Source organism: Ovis canadensis, chromosome 13 (assembly GCF_042477335.2).
Source record: "Ovis canadensis isolate MfBH-ARS-UI-01 breed Bighorn chromosome 13, ARS-UI_OviCan_v2, whole genome shotgun sequence".
NCBI classification, from domain to species: Eukaryota; Metazoa; Chordata; class Mammalia; order Artiodactyla; family Bovidae; genus Ovis; species Ovis canadensis.
This window is the reverse complement of record NC_091257.1, coordinates 67873678-67890929: the sequence shown is the minus strand read 5'-3', so window position 1 is coordinate 67890929 and position 17252 is coordinate 67873678. Positions and strand designations below refer to the sequence as shown.

Here is a 17252-nt window from a genome sequence, read left to right as displayed (position 1 = left end):
CTGCAGTCACCATCTGCATTTTTCTCACTTGGTGATATAATTTAGACATCTTTCTATGTAAATGCCAGACTGATTTTGCTCGTTCTTTTGGACAGCTGCATGATATTCTGTTGGATGGTTGTGTCACAATTTATCTAACCATCGCCTTATTGGTAAACATTTCCTCCATTATTTTTGCTATTACAAACAATGTTTTAGTGAACATTTTCCCATGTACATCCATGCGCATGTATGTGAGGGTTTTTATAGGAGAAATTTCTGGAAGTGGAATTACTGGTTCAGTGGGTATGTAGATTTTTAAAGGTTTTTCACACTGATTACCAAATTGCCTTTCACAGATGTCATACACATTTAAACTCCCACCAGTAGCATATGACAGTGCTTGTTTGCCCACACAGCAATGGGTATCATCCTATGCTTTCATCTTCGTCAGTCTAATAGGTGTGATAATATCTCTTTGTCATTTTAATTTTTTATTGGAGGATAAATGCTCTACAATGTTATCGTGTTTTCTGCCGTACAACACAAATCAGCCTTAATTTTCTTTTAATTGTGGTGGAGTTAAAACTATCTTCATATGTTTAGTGATCATTTTTATTCCTTATGAAAATTGCCTGTTCATTGTCCATTATTGGCATGTTTGACTTCTTTTGCGTCTTGTTGTTTTTAGTTCCTAACTTTTTTGTAACACCAAAGACTGCAGCCAACCAGGTTTATCTGTCCATGGGATTTCCCAGACAAGAATATTGGAGTGGGTTGCCATTTCCTTCTCCAGGGGATCTTCCTTACCCATGGATCAAACCTATGTCTCCTGCATTGCAGATAGGAGAATCTGGCTTTATCACTGAGCCACCTGGGAACAGGTTCTTTCATATCTTATTGATTTGTAAATACTTTATAATATTCATTTTAGTAACTGTCTAGTATACATGTTGCATATATTTTCCCTATTTTATTGATTTTTTCAACCTTTTTTTCCTCTCTCTTCTTCAGACTGGATACTTTATACTGATCTGACTTCAAGTTTACTCTTTCCTCTGTTATCTCTATCCTGCTAGTAAGCCATCCATTGAATTAATTTCAGATACTGGACTTTTTTTCAGTTAAAATTACCCATTTGGTTCTTTTTCTATATTTTCTGTTTTTCTGCTAAGAGGTTCCTCTTTTCATTTGTTATGAGCATATTTCCCTTTACTCCATTGATCATAATTATCATAACTGCTTTAAAGTCTTTACCCAGTAATTCTAACATCTGGATTATCTACAGGTTAATTTCTGTTGATTGTCTTTTGCCTTGAGGATAAGTGACATTTTTCTGGTTCTTTGGATGTTCATTAATTGGGGATTGTATCCTGGTCATTGGCTATGTCTTGATTCTGCATTTTGTCTTAGGAGCCTACCTGGGGTAGACTCAAACCGCAAACTCTGTCTAACCTGTGGTAGGCAGCAGCTCAAGTTTCAGTTCATTTTTTAAATTTTTGTCTGGACTGTTTGTAGTTTGCCTTGTATATGCCTAGCTCAGGGGTCACCCAGAAGCCTAGGCAGAGTTAATATACAAATCTATGTTCCACTTTCTGACTCTCCTTTCCAAGACTTCTGCCACACCCTCTAGTGATTCTAGTTAACCCAGAGTTTGTTTCTTAACTCCTCAGGTCAGAAAGAAGTGGACTGTCTGTTGGAACTTTTACTGCCCTGCACTGTCCATCTACTGCAGCTTGTCCTTAGGAGCAAGGTCACCAAAGCACAACTCGCTCCATGCTAGCCTCTTCCTCAAAGTTTTGACACCCTTCCAAAATCCTCCTACTTTGTTTACTCCCAGATAGTTATCTTTTGTCGGTTTGTTGTTTTTGCAAAAGAGACTATCCATTATGAGCTTATTCTTCTATGCTGGAAACAGAACTATAGTCTCTTTGTTTACTCGGTATATGAAAGCTTAATATTTTTACCTAGTCATATGTATCACTCTGAAGTCGGTTCTCTACTTAAAACTATCTTTTCCACCTCAGGAATATAAAAAATTTTTTTTCAAGTTGAACAGAACTTGAGTTTATGTTAGACTTACATTTTCTTCCAAGTTGGACCCAAAACTGCCAACGTTAATGTGGTTGTTGTGGTATTGGAGAGGAGGAGAATAGAGGGCAGAATAAAGAATGAAGAAAGCTTTGGATAACAGTTTACACCTGGTGCGGGCGGGGGCCAATGACTGAGAGCCTGCAGACTGGGAGATGAGGGCGCCGCTGATTTAGAGCATTTAGGACCGGCGTGTGCATTCTTCTGTCCAGACCTCAACCTCGGGGCTCTGTGGCTCTTAGCCAGACCTGTCACTCTTGCTGCACCCCATTCGCTTTCATCCCACATGAAATACAGTAGTGAACCCCAGCAGGATGCACAAGAGAAAGCTGTGTGGGTTTGCTCGCTGGGTCTTGGCTCTAACCTAGATCCATTCTGCTCCTCAGAAAGGCAGGAGAACATGGTGATTTTGGAGTTAGGCATACCTGGGGCCACACTTTGACTTTGCATTGTTAGCTGCTTGACTTCTCTGAGCCTCAGTTTCCCCTTTTATGAGATGAGCATGAAAACAGTACCCATTTAACCGTGCTGTGAGAATTTGAGGAGACAGTGCTCGCCGAGGTCTAGCACAATAGCTGGCCCAGAGTAAACTCACTTGAGTGCGAGGGCGCTGCCCTGCCAGGTCAGAGATGTGGCGCTTCGCCATTCCTCTGCTGTGTGGTCTTGGCCAGGCTCTGCAGTGTGTGGCTCTGTCTGCAGGAATTTCCACGTCTGGAATGAAGCCTGGTTTGTGCGGTCTGACCTGGGCCCTTCGTACAATGGATGGCAGGTTCTGGACGCCACCCCTCAGGAGAGAAGCCAAGGTAACCACTCTTCCGTCAGCCTGCTGGTGCCCCCCTTCTCTGGGTTTGGCTCTAAGTCATGACTTCTCAATCTTTACAATGGTGGAAAGCGGCACAGCAAGATCACCTAAATCTTCTCTGCCTTTGGGGGTGCAGAGAGGGATTAAAACAGAAGCATTTTCAAAGTAGATTTTTCTCTTAATTGGCTTAGTTCAGGCTGCTGTTTAAATGACTGCCATCCCTGCTCTCACATGACTGCTGCAAAGGCCCTGGCCCATGGCCGGCAATAGGGAAGGGAACTGTCCCTGCCAACACTGATTCTCCCACACAGCCTCTAGTAGCCCATCCCTCCCAGCATAGAAACCTTCCGTGTCCCTTTGCCTTGGGATTTAGTCCAGATTCCCTGGCTCAGCTTCAGGCCTCTGTGGTCACGGTGTCCAGCACCCCTCTCACCTTCTGGGTGTCCCCCACCAGGCTGAGCTCTCCTTCTCGCAGGCTGGCCCTTCCCTGCCCCTGATGGCCACTCTTCCATCAGATCTCGGGCATTGGGCTCTCCGGGAACCTTTCCTCGTCCCTTCCCTGATTTCCAGAGCATTCTTATCCCTTACCTTCATTTTCAATTGTTTCTTTCAAACTTAAAAAAATTATAAAAGTCATATATGCATGGTTAAAAATGGTTAAAAAAAATTCAAATCGTTCCTAAAAGATTTACAATGAAAATGAGGTCTTACCCCTTCCCTTGCTGCAACATCTCTACCAGAAGCAATGAGATTTGGGGAACTTGGGTGTGAGGAGGGTAACTTCCAGATATTTTCTAGGCCACTATTCAAACTTCTCACTGCAACTCATTAATGGTTATAAAATCAAGTTAATGGGTTGTGACCATTGTTTTAAGAGATGAAATAGAATAGCATGGAAAGGAGTGAGGAAAGGAAAGAAAAAGAAACTATCAGAGTGTATTGGACATTAAGAATAAGAATTTTCCTGTGGGATTTTTGTTTCAGGACCACATATGTGCCATGATGTAAAAACTTATTTCTAGAGATCATGGTAAAAAAAAAAAGCTGAAAGTCACTGTCACTGTTTCAGGCATATAAAAGTGTGTGTGTTTGTTTTATAAACACAAATGGAATAATATTCTTCTATTCTGCTGTAACTTACTTTTTATCATCTGGGCACTTCATGAAAGAAACTGTATCTGTGTATCTATACCTGTATCTACATTTATGTCCTTCCATCCACCCATCCATCTATGAATCTATCTACCTATCTGTCCATTTCTCCATGTATCCACCCACCTACCTACCTATCTGTCTGAGCTAGCTATGCTGAGTGCTCAAGAAGGGAGGTGATGGTCAGGGCTTGGGAGCCCGAAGAAGCAGGACGTCTCTGTAGGCTGGGTTTGCAGAGAAGTCTTCCAAAATAGGGGGATGATTTGGAAAGAATGATTTGCAGAGTAGAAAAGAAGCAGCCCTGAGCACAAGACAGTCAGACTTTCCTCTTTAGGAAACAGATTGAAAGCAGGGGGGTAGCACAAATTATGCACCTACAGAATGCAGGAGTGGGCCATCTTCTGTGGAGCTGGAGTCTGACCAGAGTGCTATTGCAAAAGGTAACAGTAGCCCCAGAGGGTCCTGCTGAGTGCCCAAAGAGGAGAGCAGACAGCCAGGGTTGAAGGAGTTTGGGGTAGAAGCAGGGGAGCTGGGCGGTGGGGGGGGGGGGGGGCCCAGAGGAGCAGGCCATGAGGCGGGCTGTTGCAGAGGGGTCTGGCTTTGGCTCACATCCAACCTCTGCACCCTGGCCCCCAGGGGTGTTCCAGTGCGGCCCTGCTTCGGTGATCGCTATCCGAGAGGGTAATGTGGACTGGGACTTCGACATGCCCTTCATCTTTGCGGAGGTCAATGCCGACCGCATCACGTGGATCTACGAGTCGAATGGTGCCTTGAAGAAGAATTCCTCAGACACTCACAGCGTCGGCAAGTACATCAGTACCAAGGCGGTGGGCAGCAACTCTCGCGTGGATGTCACAGAAAAGTACAAGTATCCAGAAGGTAGGAGGGGCTTGGATGGGCTGTGCCACCCAGGGCCTGACGGTGGGAAGACAGCTTTGAGGCGGGAGAAGGAAAACTTGCTCATGCTCCTCCCGCTTTCTCAGCCTGCTGTGCCTGAATGTTAGGACTGCTCCCTAGCATCTACTGCCCAGTTCCCCAGACTGTTTCCTGCGGGGATAAAACCATCAGGGGCAGACACAGTGCCAGCGGAAATGTGCTGAAGGACTCAGGCAGCTGTCAGTCTAGCTCGTCTCCAGCTGTGTCCCTTTGCCAATTGCACCATTAGGGTGACAGCCCCATGACTGAGCATCACAGGGAGAAACACGGCCCCCACAGAAGACCCCCTAGGGGTCTCTGTCAGTCCACTCCCCTTGCCTCCAAGAAGTGCAAGCAGGAAACATCCTCTGAAAAAAGAAATGGACAGTCCCCAGAGACATGGGGACTGCTTTGTCTGCTTCAGTGGCTCCCTGAAAGCCAGATGAGGTGGGGACACCTCTTACACCATGACAATGCCCGAGTCCCTGAAGTCGTCACCATCCACTTGAGTGCTGATCCCGCTAAAGTCACCTAGAAGCTAGTTGGTAGGAGGCCACCTTTAACACAAATTACGAGTGTTGCTCTGTTTCAGAAGTTGCTTTCAGTGTTAGCAAATTAATATCTCTGAGGAATCTCAATAGTGACAAAATTCTACATTTGAAGGTGATGTTCATTTTAGAAATAGGCCAAAGTGAATTAATGCTTGCTCTAGCAGGCCAGTCACTCCTTAATGGGATCGACATGTCACTCTAAACGCTTTGAAATAGTTGCTTTAGCGGGTCCTCACTGCTGGTTCTGAGATGTCAAGAAAAGTGCTCTCGAGAAGGTACCCATGTGCACCGTAAAGTAAACCCCACAGTTCGGTGCCCTGGATGGCTGCTGCTGGCTGCCGTATACAAAAGAGGAAAGCTGAGCAGGGGGGTAGGCTCCAAGTCCAGGTGGATGAGCTGCTGGGTGTGGGTCCTTTGGAGGCACCAGAGTAATGAGATTGGTGCTTTCCGTTAGACCCCAGTGCACTTCTGCAGCCCATTCCTCCCACTGGGGTCAGATGGCCTTTCTCTCAGTCAGTAAACATGTACTGAGACCTCCCCGAGTGCCCATTCTTGCTCAACTCCAGGAGGCCAGGAAGCACCCTGCAGATGGGCGCCTGCCCCTCCAGAGCTCACAGGCTGGGGGTCAGGCTTGAGTGTGATAAGCATTCTCAACAGTGTTCTGATGTAGAAACCAGGGTAAGGGCCAAGGAACTGATAACCCCAGGCAGGAGGTGAACTCTGCCCTACCCCTTATAGCTGTGCAACCTCAAGTACGATTCTTAGCATCTCTGATCCCTCACTTCCTCACCTGTAAAATGAGAAGAGCAAGGCCTCTCTTCAATGGAATTTAAATGAGCTAGTGTATAGAAGGAGACGGAAATGGCAACCCATTCCAGTGTTCTTGCTTGGAGAATCCCAGGAACGAGGGAGCCTGGTGGGCTGCCATCTATGGGGTTGCCCAGAGTCGGACACGACTAAGGCGACTTAGCAGCAGCAGCAGTGTATAGAAAGTATCAAGGGCAGTGCCTGGCCCATAGTGAGGACTTAATAAATAGTGATGACTTTTATCAACTTGAACATCTGCAGCCTCATCAGAATGACCTCCCAAAGGGACTTTTAAAACGCATTGCCTATACAGTTGTGTGATTCTGTGGGGCCCCTTATCTGAGTGTCACACCTTAATTCCACTTCTTGGGGGTTCTGGCTGTCCCAGCCAAACCTCCTGAGCAATGAGGAGGGGCCACAGCCAGGTGGAGAGATCCCCGCCAGACCCCTGGCAATGCCCCAGCCCTTGTGTGACAGCAGGACTGATCACCCCACCTGTTGTTGCCCATTCTCCCTTACCTAATGATGCTAGCTTGTGTCTGATGGCCTGAGGGAGGAAAAGCCCATAAAATGGGTTGCTAAGCATTTGCGCAACAGCAACACCAAAGGAAAAAACAGTAGCAGGAAGCTTAGTCTTGAGTAAGCCTGGCAGGTGACCTATATAGGTATCTAGGCTCTGAGCCTCATTGTGCAAACACAACTGCTTCAAGGTTCTGGGCACAGAGGCTCAGCTCCCTGCTCAGCCATCAGACCTGGGTGTGGATTTACAGCTCGGCTAGAGAATGGGAAGGCACCAAAAGGAACCCAGCCCACCAGGAGATATCAACTCGGGTAATTTGGCTGCCTGCCTTCTTTTCAGTAGGGTGTGTGGGAGGAACTACTAGACTTCAGGTCTAGACTTCTGGGGACTGACCCTCTTTCCACCCCTAATTCTCAGATTACCAACTACTTGGACCAGACACTCCTCCTCTTTAGGACCTTAACTCTAACGTGATGTGCTTAGATGTCTTTGGGGTCTCTGCCAGTTGTTACATGTAACTTATAGAAAAGATTTCACTAAATGATTAAGTGCTTCTAATAAGTCATCTTAAAATTTCACAGGTTTGTTGGGGAGGTTAGGGGCAGGAGCGTAAACATGGTCATTCTTCTTTGTGTTTCTCTGTCCATGTTACTGGAAGGTCAACATCTTCTCCTTGTTAGTGGGTCTATCTTCTGGTCAAGGCAAGGAGACTTATGTGCCCTGTGTGGTCTACCCTGGCTCAGAGGCTTGGAGTTGGTTATCAGCTCTTAGTGCCCCAAGAGCCGTGTTTTTTTGGCCATGATCTTGGCCATTTTCTGAGGACTGTTTATAGTATCACATTCAGCAACACCCGCAACAAAGGCTAACCCATCCTCTGGTTCAGCCTTTGTGTTTTTGAAAACTGAACTCCCAACAATTTAAACTAGTCATAACCTGGAACCATACCAACTGTGGGAAGTTCTTGTCAACTGACAGACATAAGTTCCACTCTCCGATTCTCAAAGCATCATTAGAAATAAAGCAGAATAACATGATAAAGTGGTTTGGAATTTTTTTCAGTGAGGTAATTCTAAATCATAGTTTTCTCACTTATGAACTCATTCTAATCTTTTTAAGCTCAGACTTGTTATTTTTTAAATTATCAGTTTGTTCTTTGGGCTTCCCTGGTGGCTCAGATGGTAAAGAATCTGCCTGCCACGCAGGAGACCCAGGTTCAATCTCTGGGTCAGGAAGATAGTCTGGAGAAAGGAATGGCTACCCACTCCAGTATTCTTGCCTGGAGAATTCCATAGACAGAGGAGCCTGGTGGGCTGCTGTCCGTGGTTGCAAAGAGTCAGACATGACTGAGCGACTAACACATGCTTTGTTCTTTAAGTCTCACAAAGGACATTTTATTAAAAGAAAGAAAGGAGGGAAGGAGGAAGGGATGGAGGGAGGGAGGCAGGGAGAGATGGAGAGAGTGAAGGAAGGAAGGGATCTAACCTAATTAACCTAAGCAAAACATCAAGCTATGTATTTTATGCAGCTTTCCCTAAGCTTGGTGGAAATTTGAGCTGATTGGAAGAGCTGGGCTGTGAGCCTCATGTTAAGGAGAATGAAATGGAGACCTGGGGGAGGTCAGACCCTTGCTTGGATTAGAATCATTGTGCAAGCAGCAGAACCAGGGTTAGTTCCAGGCCGCCTTTCCAGGCAGGGAACTGCTCTTTGTTCACATTGCCACTGCATCTCTGAGATGCTTCTCTCTTTTCCCACCACACAGGCTCCAGCCAGGAAAGACAAGTATTTGAAAAGGCTTTGAGGAAACTTAAGCCCAGAGTATCCTTTAGCGCAACATCTGCAAGCAGCCTGGCAAGAGACGAACCGGAGCCCAGCATCTCTGGGAGGTTCAAGGTCGCTGGGGTACTGGCCGTGGGCAAAGAAGTCAACCTGGTCCTAATACTCAAAAACCTAACAAGCGATGCAAAGACAGTGGCAGTGAATATGACAGCCTGGACCATCGTCTATAACGGCACTCTCGTACACGAGGTGTGGAAGGACTCTGCCACTAAATCCCTGAATCCCGAAGAAGGTAATTCAACCTGTAGGCTGCTGGGGTGCCACACACTCATGGTAGCTGGTATCCTCTTGGGGTTGGAGAGTTCCTATTGGAACCAAATCAACTGATTACGGAAGGAAATAGCACATGGTAAGCAGTACCAGCGGGGGTGTGCCAACCAAAATACTTTCATGCCCTGGAGGAGAAAGGAAAAGGACTTTGGCAGTTAAGGACAAACCGCAGTATCCCTTACATACCATTTTGCCCAGTGTGCAGGGTGCTTCCTTATATACTCTTATGTACTATCACATTTGACCTTCTACAAGGACAGATTTCAGCATTCCTTTTGCAGAGCCAGAAACTGAGGCTTGGAGAGATTGTGATTCACTTAAAAGATTAAGCGTCATAGCTAGTAGGTGGTCAGATCCTGGTCCTGGACTTCCTGATGTGAAATCCAGTGCCACCACCCATTTTCTCGGCTTTACTGCTGCGACCCCTTCCTCTTTCCAGCTCCCACCCTACCTTACCCCCATCCCACAATGAATCACTTTCTGGGTTTGACCCTAGAAGGGTTGCAATATACCACGAGGGCTTGAATTCCCACCAGTGTTCCCCCACAGCTGCCAGTGGGTGGGTGCAATTCCTTGATTTCCAGTGATAGTGATGGGTTTCCTTGGAGGCCTGAGCCTCCTTCCTCTGGGAGGAGGAGTGAGTTGGTTCTCCTGGATAGCACAGATGGGAGGGGAACAAGGTGGAGCAGAGAGAGGCTGGGGCTGTGGAAGGATTAGAAGGCAGGTGTGCCCAAGTTAGCAAAATCCTTCAAGCTGTTATGAAAAGTCTGGACTTAACAAAGCAGATTAATAAGGGTGGGGTGGCTATTTGCTTCACATAAGGAACTAATAAAAACTGATTGCTTATACAGCCCATCTTGAAAAGATTTCGTCTGCAGAGAAACTGAGAGCTGTCACACCTGTCAGAGGCAGCATCCCCTAGCAACCTGTCTTCTGGCAGAACTGAGCAGAAATCTTCCCTATAACAAAGGCTGGCTGTTATTTACCTTCAAAGCTCAAGGGAAGAGCTATTTTTGTAGGCCAAAAATAATTTATGTGAGGGAAATGCTTTTTTAAAAAGCTGTACTTCTGCAAGAAGCAACAGAGTTAAATGGGAAGGCAGGAGGAAGCAGGCAAAATGGTCTTGGAGTCCTGACATCATCACCTACTCTCTGGATGACCCTGTTAAGTCTCCCGCTTTTCCTGAGCCTCAGGGTTCACTGTTCAAGGGAGCTGGACCAGCTGATGCCAGGGCCTGTCGTCTCCATATTTGGGGCAGGCTGGGTAAATCCCTCCAGTGCTGAAAGCAGAGACAGCTCCCTCCTTAGAGCCTCACCTCAGGGAGTGTGTGACCTGTAGGTGCCGGGCACCCCCCAACCACCCAACATAACTGCATGAGGAAGGGGGAGAGCACCCAAAGGCAGGCAAGGCCCCCCCTTGCTTGCCCAGTGAGTCAAAGAGGGGCCTTGAAGCTTGGAGAGGAGCCAGAGAAATGGAGAAAAGCTGGGGAAGGCCTTTCCATCTGAGGGGACCTTGTGACTCAGAGCATGGAGGTGGTAAGGCACCTGTGTTGTCAAAAGGACAAAGAGGACTGTGGGAAGGAACATTCTTTTGAGGAAGAGAGAGACACAGGGCCATACTGAGGGGTCTGAACTTTATTCCTGAGGCAGCGAGGGACCACAGGAGATTTTTCAGGTGACACAGAAGAAGAGTGACATGATTTGGGGGGAAAGTGCTTCTAAAGCCCACCTGACTGGTGCGTGTGGGTGACTTAGAAGCTGGAGAGACCAGAAGCAGGGTGGTGGTTCAGATGCTGTGGCAATAGGATCCCCGGCTATACGGTCACCTGAGAGGACCAAGCTCTTATGCAGACAGGCCCTGGCTTCCCTTGCTAGCTATTATCATGCTGCCATCATTACTGTTTTCTTTACTTGGCAATGAGTTAATACTTATATTCTTCCCTGCCCCTTAGATGGAAATTTGCCCTCTGATATTTACCAGGACAGGGAGGAAGTCTGAGCCCCCGTGAGCTCCTCCTCCTGGAATCCACCCAGCCAGCCGGCATCCTGGTCTCAGGGCCCCCGCTCTGCAGCTGGTGTGGAGCAGGCAGGTGTTCCCCCAGGGCCCAGCAGGGAGGACTCAGGCAAGCCTGGGCTTCAGGTGCTCCCAGCCAGCCCACACTGACTTGGCTTGGCATCAGCTTTTAAGGTTTCAGAAGCCAACCCCTCCTCTCACACTGCTTCCTGTTTTCTTCTTCCAGAAATAGAGCACCCTGTAAAGATCACATATGCTCAGTACGAGAAGTACCTGAAGGCGGACAACATGATCCGGACCACAGCCGTGTGCCAGGTCACTGACGAGCCTGAGGTGGTGGTGGAGAGGGACGTCATCCTGGACAACCCCACCCTGACCCTTGAGGTAAAGGGAGGCTGAAGGGGCACTGCTCCATGCTAGCCCAGCCCTCCGAGACCAAGGGAAAGCCCTCTCTGCCGACAGGCCAAGCACAGGGTCCAGGTCGGATCCAGCCTCTGCCAAAAGGATCAGCCAAGAGTTCTGCTCAGAGCAGTGTCCTTGGGAGATCCCAGTGGTCCAGTTGTTAGGACTCTATGCTGTCACTGCCGAGGGTGCAGGTCCAACCCCCAGTTAGGGAACTAAGATCCTGCCAGTGGCGCAGCACAGCATGCCCTTGCTCCCTCTCTGGAAGGATCCACGGGCACATTGCCCTGCGGCTTCTTTGGTTGCAGCTCTAGACCCATTGGGGATGCCAGCTGAGGAGCAGCTGGAGGGCTCTTCAGCTCACTCGCTCTGAACATCTGCTGTGTCCTGGGCTGTGTTAGGCTCAGGAATCACAGAAGACCTCAAGGGCTGGGTCCTGCCTTCAGGGAACCCACAGCCCAGCCCCCAGACACATTTGTAGAGCAAATCAGAAATGGTCATAACTCATATGCATCTCCTGACTCTAGACCCCAGAGTTACAGAAGTGTAGACTCTTAGAAACCTGGTCTCAAGCTTTCATGCCCTTCCATTTCACACATGAGTAAATTGAGATCCAGAGAGAAAAGAACTGCCAAATACTGCCAGAGCAAGGGCTAGACCTCAGGCCCTTTCCAGGACATCTGGCCAGTCCATACCCAGCAGCAGCATCTTCCCAGTAGTTGACAATGAGGATGCTTCATTTTTTTGGCAGCAGGCTCTGCTCCCAGGCTCCCTCTCAGGAATGCAGGGATGTGGGCTCTCACAGGTCTGTGGGAGGCACTTGGGGCCACTCTGTCCCTTCCTCAGCACTGGTGCTGGAAGTATGGGGCTGACTCCAAGCCTGTCCCTACACACACCAACCTCAGCCCAGGGTGGAGGTGGCCAGAGCCAGACAGCACAAATCTAGGGATGAGGGGCTGGCAGGCAAGGACAGGCAGATGAGTGGATGAGGAGATGGGGTCTTCCCTTGGGACCCCATAGGGAACTTCATGGGTCAGACTCCTCACAAGTCTGCGGCACCATCTGCCCCAGCAGTCTAGACAGCAATCGCCTTTTTTGTTATTGTTGTTCCATCACAATGTCACTAGTGTTCCTAGCCCCAGATTTCTAGAGTAACTCGTGACTGCCCTCGTCCCACCCTCCCTAAGCTACACCCCAGCTTCGGGGATTCCTGATGTCAGACAGAGGGCAGGGGGACCCAGGGCCTGCTCCTTGACACTGGCCTGAAATAGAGCTCTCTCATTGTCCTGTTAGTCTGGGCTGTGCTTCAGAATGGGGGCCAGAGTGATCCATCTTCTCCAAGGTTAGGGAGACGGAGCCACGCCTGTTCTAGGCCCATCACAGCGGTTGTGAAACAGAAAGAGGCCCCTCCACGAGCAGGACCAAACAGAGCTTCTGGGCTCTGGGCTTGCCTTCTTTCCCAGCCAGCAAGTTTTCATCCATGATTGTAGACGCCTCTCCTGTTCCCTAGGGTATTTCCAAGAATCGTGCCCCACTCCTGTAGAATGACAGGGAGCAAGTGCCGTTTGCCATTTTTGAGGCTGTGAAATGAAACATTCTGAGTGGAAGTTATCAGTGTTTGATAAAGTTAGTTTCTCCACCATTATATTCCCTTATCCTGTATCCTCAAACTTGCTTATAGCTTTTTCTTTTTTTCAAAATTTTGCTTTCCATCTTTTAGATCAAATCAGCTTCATCTTTCAAGAGAATCTAACATCTTTTAAAAGGAAATCAGAATACATGCAGCCTGGAAATTATTTAATCCTTTTAAAAAATATCTGCCCTTTCTTCTCTTGGACATCTTTGTATGAATTTGCCCTTAACACAACTTCTCCTTTACTTTAGCCTTCAGAGAATCAAGACGATCTAATCATGACTGAATGAATTAATGCATAGCTGACTCAGAGCAGGGCACGTGGGTGATCTGTATGAGAAGATAATAATTTGGGCAACACCCTGTTGTCTTATTTATGATTGGGAGTAGGCATTGAGGACTTTTGAACCAGATCATACAATCTGAACTTTATTTCAAAGGCTGAGGTCCTTCACATTGGCCTACTGACAATAACAGACACAGGTTTCTGGGGTGGCTCTTATCCTCTTCTTTGGGTGTATGTATAGATTTAGGTCAATAGGATAGAGTGGTAAGCAGCCACAAAGAAAGGAAAACAAATATAGGAAAGTCTCAAGTTGAATATCAGTGTGAAAAATATGACAACATTTATATATATTCTTGGGTCCCAATGGCATAAAATTATGCTTCACCCTTCAAATTATGTCATACACTTAAATGAGTTCCATGGGAGAAATTGTGATATAGACCATGGTCTCTAAAACATTGCAATTATGCACAAATTATTGGCAGGCATTGCAAAGTCTAGCAAGAAGAGAAAACGGCTCTGGGACCAGAAATCTCTCAGTTATTGAGTCAATCTGAACTGCAGATTTATTACTATAAAAGGGTGGCAGGGAGAATTGGTGACAACAAAAAGGAACACCAAATGAACAAAATGCAGCTACCTCTAGAGATCCTCAAAAGGAAAATCCACCCATCGCCTAGTTTAGGTTTCTGTTTCCAAAGTGCTCTCTTCTGCATCCATGATCTCATTTGTTCCCTTCTAGTCCAAGGAAGGAAGAGGGGAGGGATGAGCCCTCTTTATCAGGGAGGGGGTCAAGGCCCAGGGAGATGATGCATCTGCCCAGGCTTAGCTGCTTCTTAGCAGGAGTGCAAGCTTTCATCTTTGGGAGCAAACAGATAGTCCAGGTTGCTTCTCTGACCAGCCCCTTGATAAAGGATCCTGTGCAGACCACATGTCTGGGAAGTGGGGGCTGCCCTTCCCTAGATGAACTGAGAAAAGGCCCACGAACCCAGCTGGGAAGTTAAGTGCTCTCAGCTGCTGCGACCTGCCGCCTCTCCCTCTGGGCTTGGGTGTCGTGTCTGTAGCCTGGGGATGACAGCAATTTCTTAGGAACCCCCTGTATGGATGGCACTGGTGCTTAGGAGGACTAAACCAAATGGTCCTCCCTTCCTTTGTCCCCAGCGATATCTTTCCCATGACCAAGTCTCAGGCACAGCCTCATCGGCTTTCAAGGGCAGATGAGATGAGCACTCTAGCCCTGACTCTGTCAAGCCCTCTCCCCACAGGTGCTGGACGAGGCCCGGGTGCAGAAGCCTGTGAACGTGCAGATGCTCTTTTCCAACCCACTGGATGAGCCGGTAAAGGACTGCGTGCTGATGGTGGAGGGCAGCGGCCTGCTGCTGGGCAGCCTCAAGATCGAGTGAGTCCCACACTGAAGGGCTGGTAGGGGGTGCGGGAGGGGGTCAGAGGGACCTCCCTGGAACCCCAGGCAGGGTAGACAGAACTCTGCTAGCCTCTGAAGTTGGGAATCTGCCCATAGGATGCACACTTGCATTTGGTTTAGGGGTTCACCAAACTTGAACTTAAGAGAAGTCCAGGTCTTCAGTGCTTGGAGCTGGTCCTTATATCTGGGAGTTCATGGGACCCCTACCTTCCCCACTGAGGGGTCCCAGGGCTGAAGGGGCTCGATGACCCAGGGTGGCAGCTAGAGGGAGTTGAAGGAGCAGTGACCTCGACCAGAGCAGGACTTGAGGCCTCACACTGACTCCTGCCCTTCCCCATCAGCGTGCCAGCGCTACGCCCCAAAGAGCGGTCCCGCGTGCGTTTTGAGATCCTGCCCACCCGGAGTGGCACCAAGCAGCTCCTTGCCAACTTCTCCTGCAACAAGTTTCCCGCGATCAAGGCCATGCTGTCCGTTGATGTGGCTGAGTGAAAGGCCCAGGGAGCCCCATACAAACTTGGGAACACGGAGCAGGCAGGATTTGCCTGTGGAGTGAGCCCCTGCCATACTCATTATCCAGCCTGGGAAACTCACTCCGTCCCCCAAGGTGGCCTGGATCCGGAACTCCAGCCTCCAGCACACACCCCCTCCTTGCTGCCAGGCTGGGCTGGTTCCACCCTGGCCCATCACTTGATCACTTTTGCACGTTCCCTGAGCTTCTCCCCGATGCTGCCTGGTGTGTGAGCCCCATGGCCCTGCTCAGCCCTCATACCCTCAATGTTGTGGGCGCGGAGTGGCACCTGACCCAGCGACTCTCCAAATGGATACTGGGGGAGAAGGTGGTCTGGACTGTGTGCTGATCCCCAGCCTGCAGTTGGCACTTTCCTGCTCCTCCCCTGGGTCATTGTGGAGGTGGGGGGTATGATGGTTAGCCATCCATTGTGACACTCACAACTACCCTCAAAATAAATATTAAAAAGAGTGTGATCACACAGCACTGACTCTACAAGACTGCTGCTTCACCTAAGGTGGTGGAGAAGGAGACAGTGGGGCTGGGGCCATATCCTTCTGGAGGAGGGATGGCATTGGGGAAGCCGTGCTCCCCACGTCCCAATATCCAAAAGGAGTGGGCTGGTTCCCTGTGGCTCCAGGTGCAAAACTAGGGAGACATTTCAAGTCAGTTTAGGAAACTGCACTAAGATGATGTCCAAAAATCGATTGACTGCCTTGGGAGGGAGTGACTTGTCTAGGCAGGTTCCAACATTGTGGGGCAAAGTGAACCCTTCCAGGACCCTCTACGGGCATCAGAGTGAGAAGGGACTTCAGTCTTCACTGGAACCTTCTGCAGAGCAGCTGTGGGTGGTGGTCTCTGCTCACACTGGGTTCACCCCAACTTGTGCCACACTCCTCCTCTTGCAGCCAAAGCAATGCTAACTCCACAGGAATCTTCTCTACCTTCACACATGCTCTCGTGGTTCCTCAGTCTGTGCCCCTTGAAATCGCCCCAAGCAGATCCGTCACCGGTGCTGACTAACCTCATTTTGGTGATCATGCCTCACTGTTGGGACATAAAGGACCAGTCTCATCTAAACAGAAGCTTCAGCCTCACATCCAGCTCAAAGTTTCTTCCCTAGGCTCAACTCAGGCCTGACCCAGGCTTGTAGGAAGCACTGTCCATGCCTTCCTCTTACTTCCTCCTTCTTCTTTTGTTGCTGGATCCATTAGAGTTGGAGCAGGGAGAGAGGAAATTTAGAGAAAAACCATAAAGTTCCATTTCACTGGTGCTGATGTGGTCTGGCCATGGAAGCCCACCGCATGGCTGGAGTGTTGATGCAGACTTTCTGCACTGTGTGTCCCCCCAGATTTGGGCCCCCAGAGTTCTCCCCTACCTCGAACTGCACTGGAAGTGTGGTTCTATAGTGATGGCTTGAGGCCAGTTCCGTTTGTGGGCTCCACTGCCCTGCCCCAGCTGCCTCCTCTCTCCCTTCTTATCTCAACCTGGTCCAGCCTCAACTGCCCAATTCAAGTTCCCCAGGTGGGCAGTCAGCATCAGAATCTGTGTTCATGTTTGCTCCCAGTGTCAAGGAGCTCTCACCAGGGTCCGTTTCTGGTGTCTGAATGCAGCTGGGCCTCCCATTCTCTGCAGGACAGCAGGCTTTGAGCTGTGGAGGGGGAAGCTTGTCTCATCTCTTGAAGCTTTGCCCCTCTCTCAAGTGCCCCTTGGGGCTGGGCTCCAGGTCAGAGAGAGGAGGGGCAGGGTTAAATAGACATACTTCTGCTCTGGTTTCTATCAGAAACAAGGAAATCCAGAGGTTTCCATTTCCTCCCATCTCCATGAGGCCTGTCCCAGACCTTAACTCTGTCAAGCATCAGCCAATGTCTCCTGAGTGCGTCCTTTCTGCCAGTCTCTCTCAGGGAGATGAAAAATCAACAAGAGCTTGACCCTGCCTTTGGGTTTCTATCCTCAGGGAAATCTCCTAAGGTGTAATGGGAAAAGTCCATGTAGAATTTCTAATCAACCCCAAGCACATGTGTCTTAGAGCTATAGCTAAACACCCCTCTGCAACTTGGCTTC

General features: G+C 48.8%; 1 protein-coding gene across 1 annotated transcript in view; it reads left to right on the top strand.

The window, feature by feature from the left end:
- Window positions 1-15678, top strand: part of TGM3 (transglutaminase 3) — a 43978-nt gene extending 28300 nt beyond the window's left edge. The window contains exons 8-13 of the mRNA XM_069548177.1: window positions 2770-2873; window positions 4661-4903; window positions 8577-8885; window positions 11163-11320; window positions 14523-14656; window positions 15022-15678. Coding sequence (XP_069404278.1) covers window positions 2770-2873; window positions 4661-4903; window positions 8577-8885; window positions 11163-11320; window positions 14523-14656; window positions 15022-15169 — 1096 coding nt within the window. The 3' untranslated portion in view covers window positions 15170-15678. The remainder of the gene's footprint in view (window positions 1-2769; window positions 2874-4660; window positions 4904-8576; window positions 8886-11162; window positions 11321-14522; window positions 14657-15021) is intronic.
- The last annotated feature ends 1574 nt before the right edge of the window (window positions 15679-17252 follow it).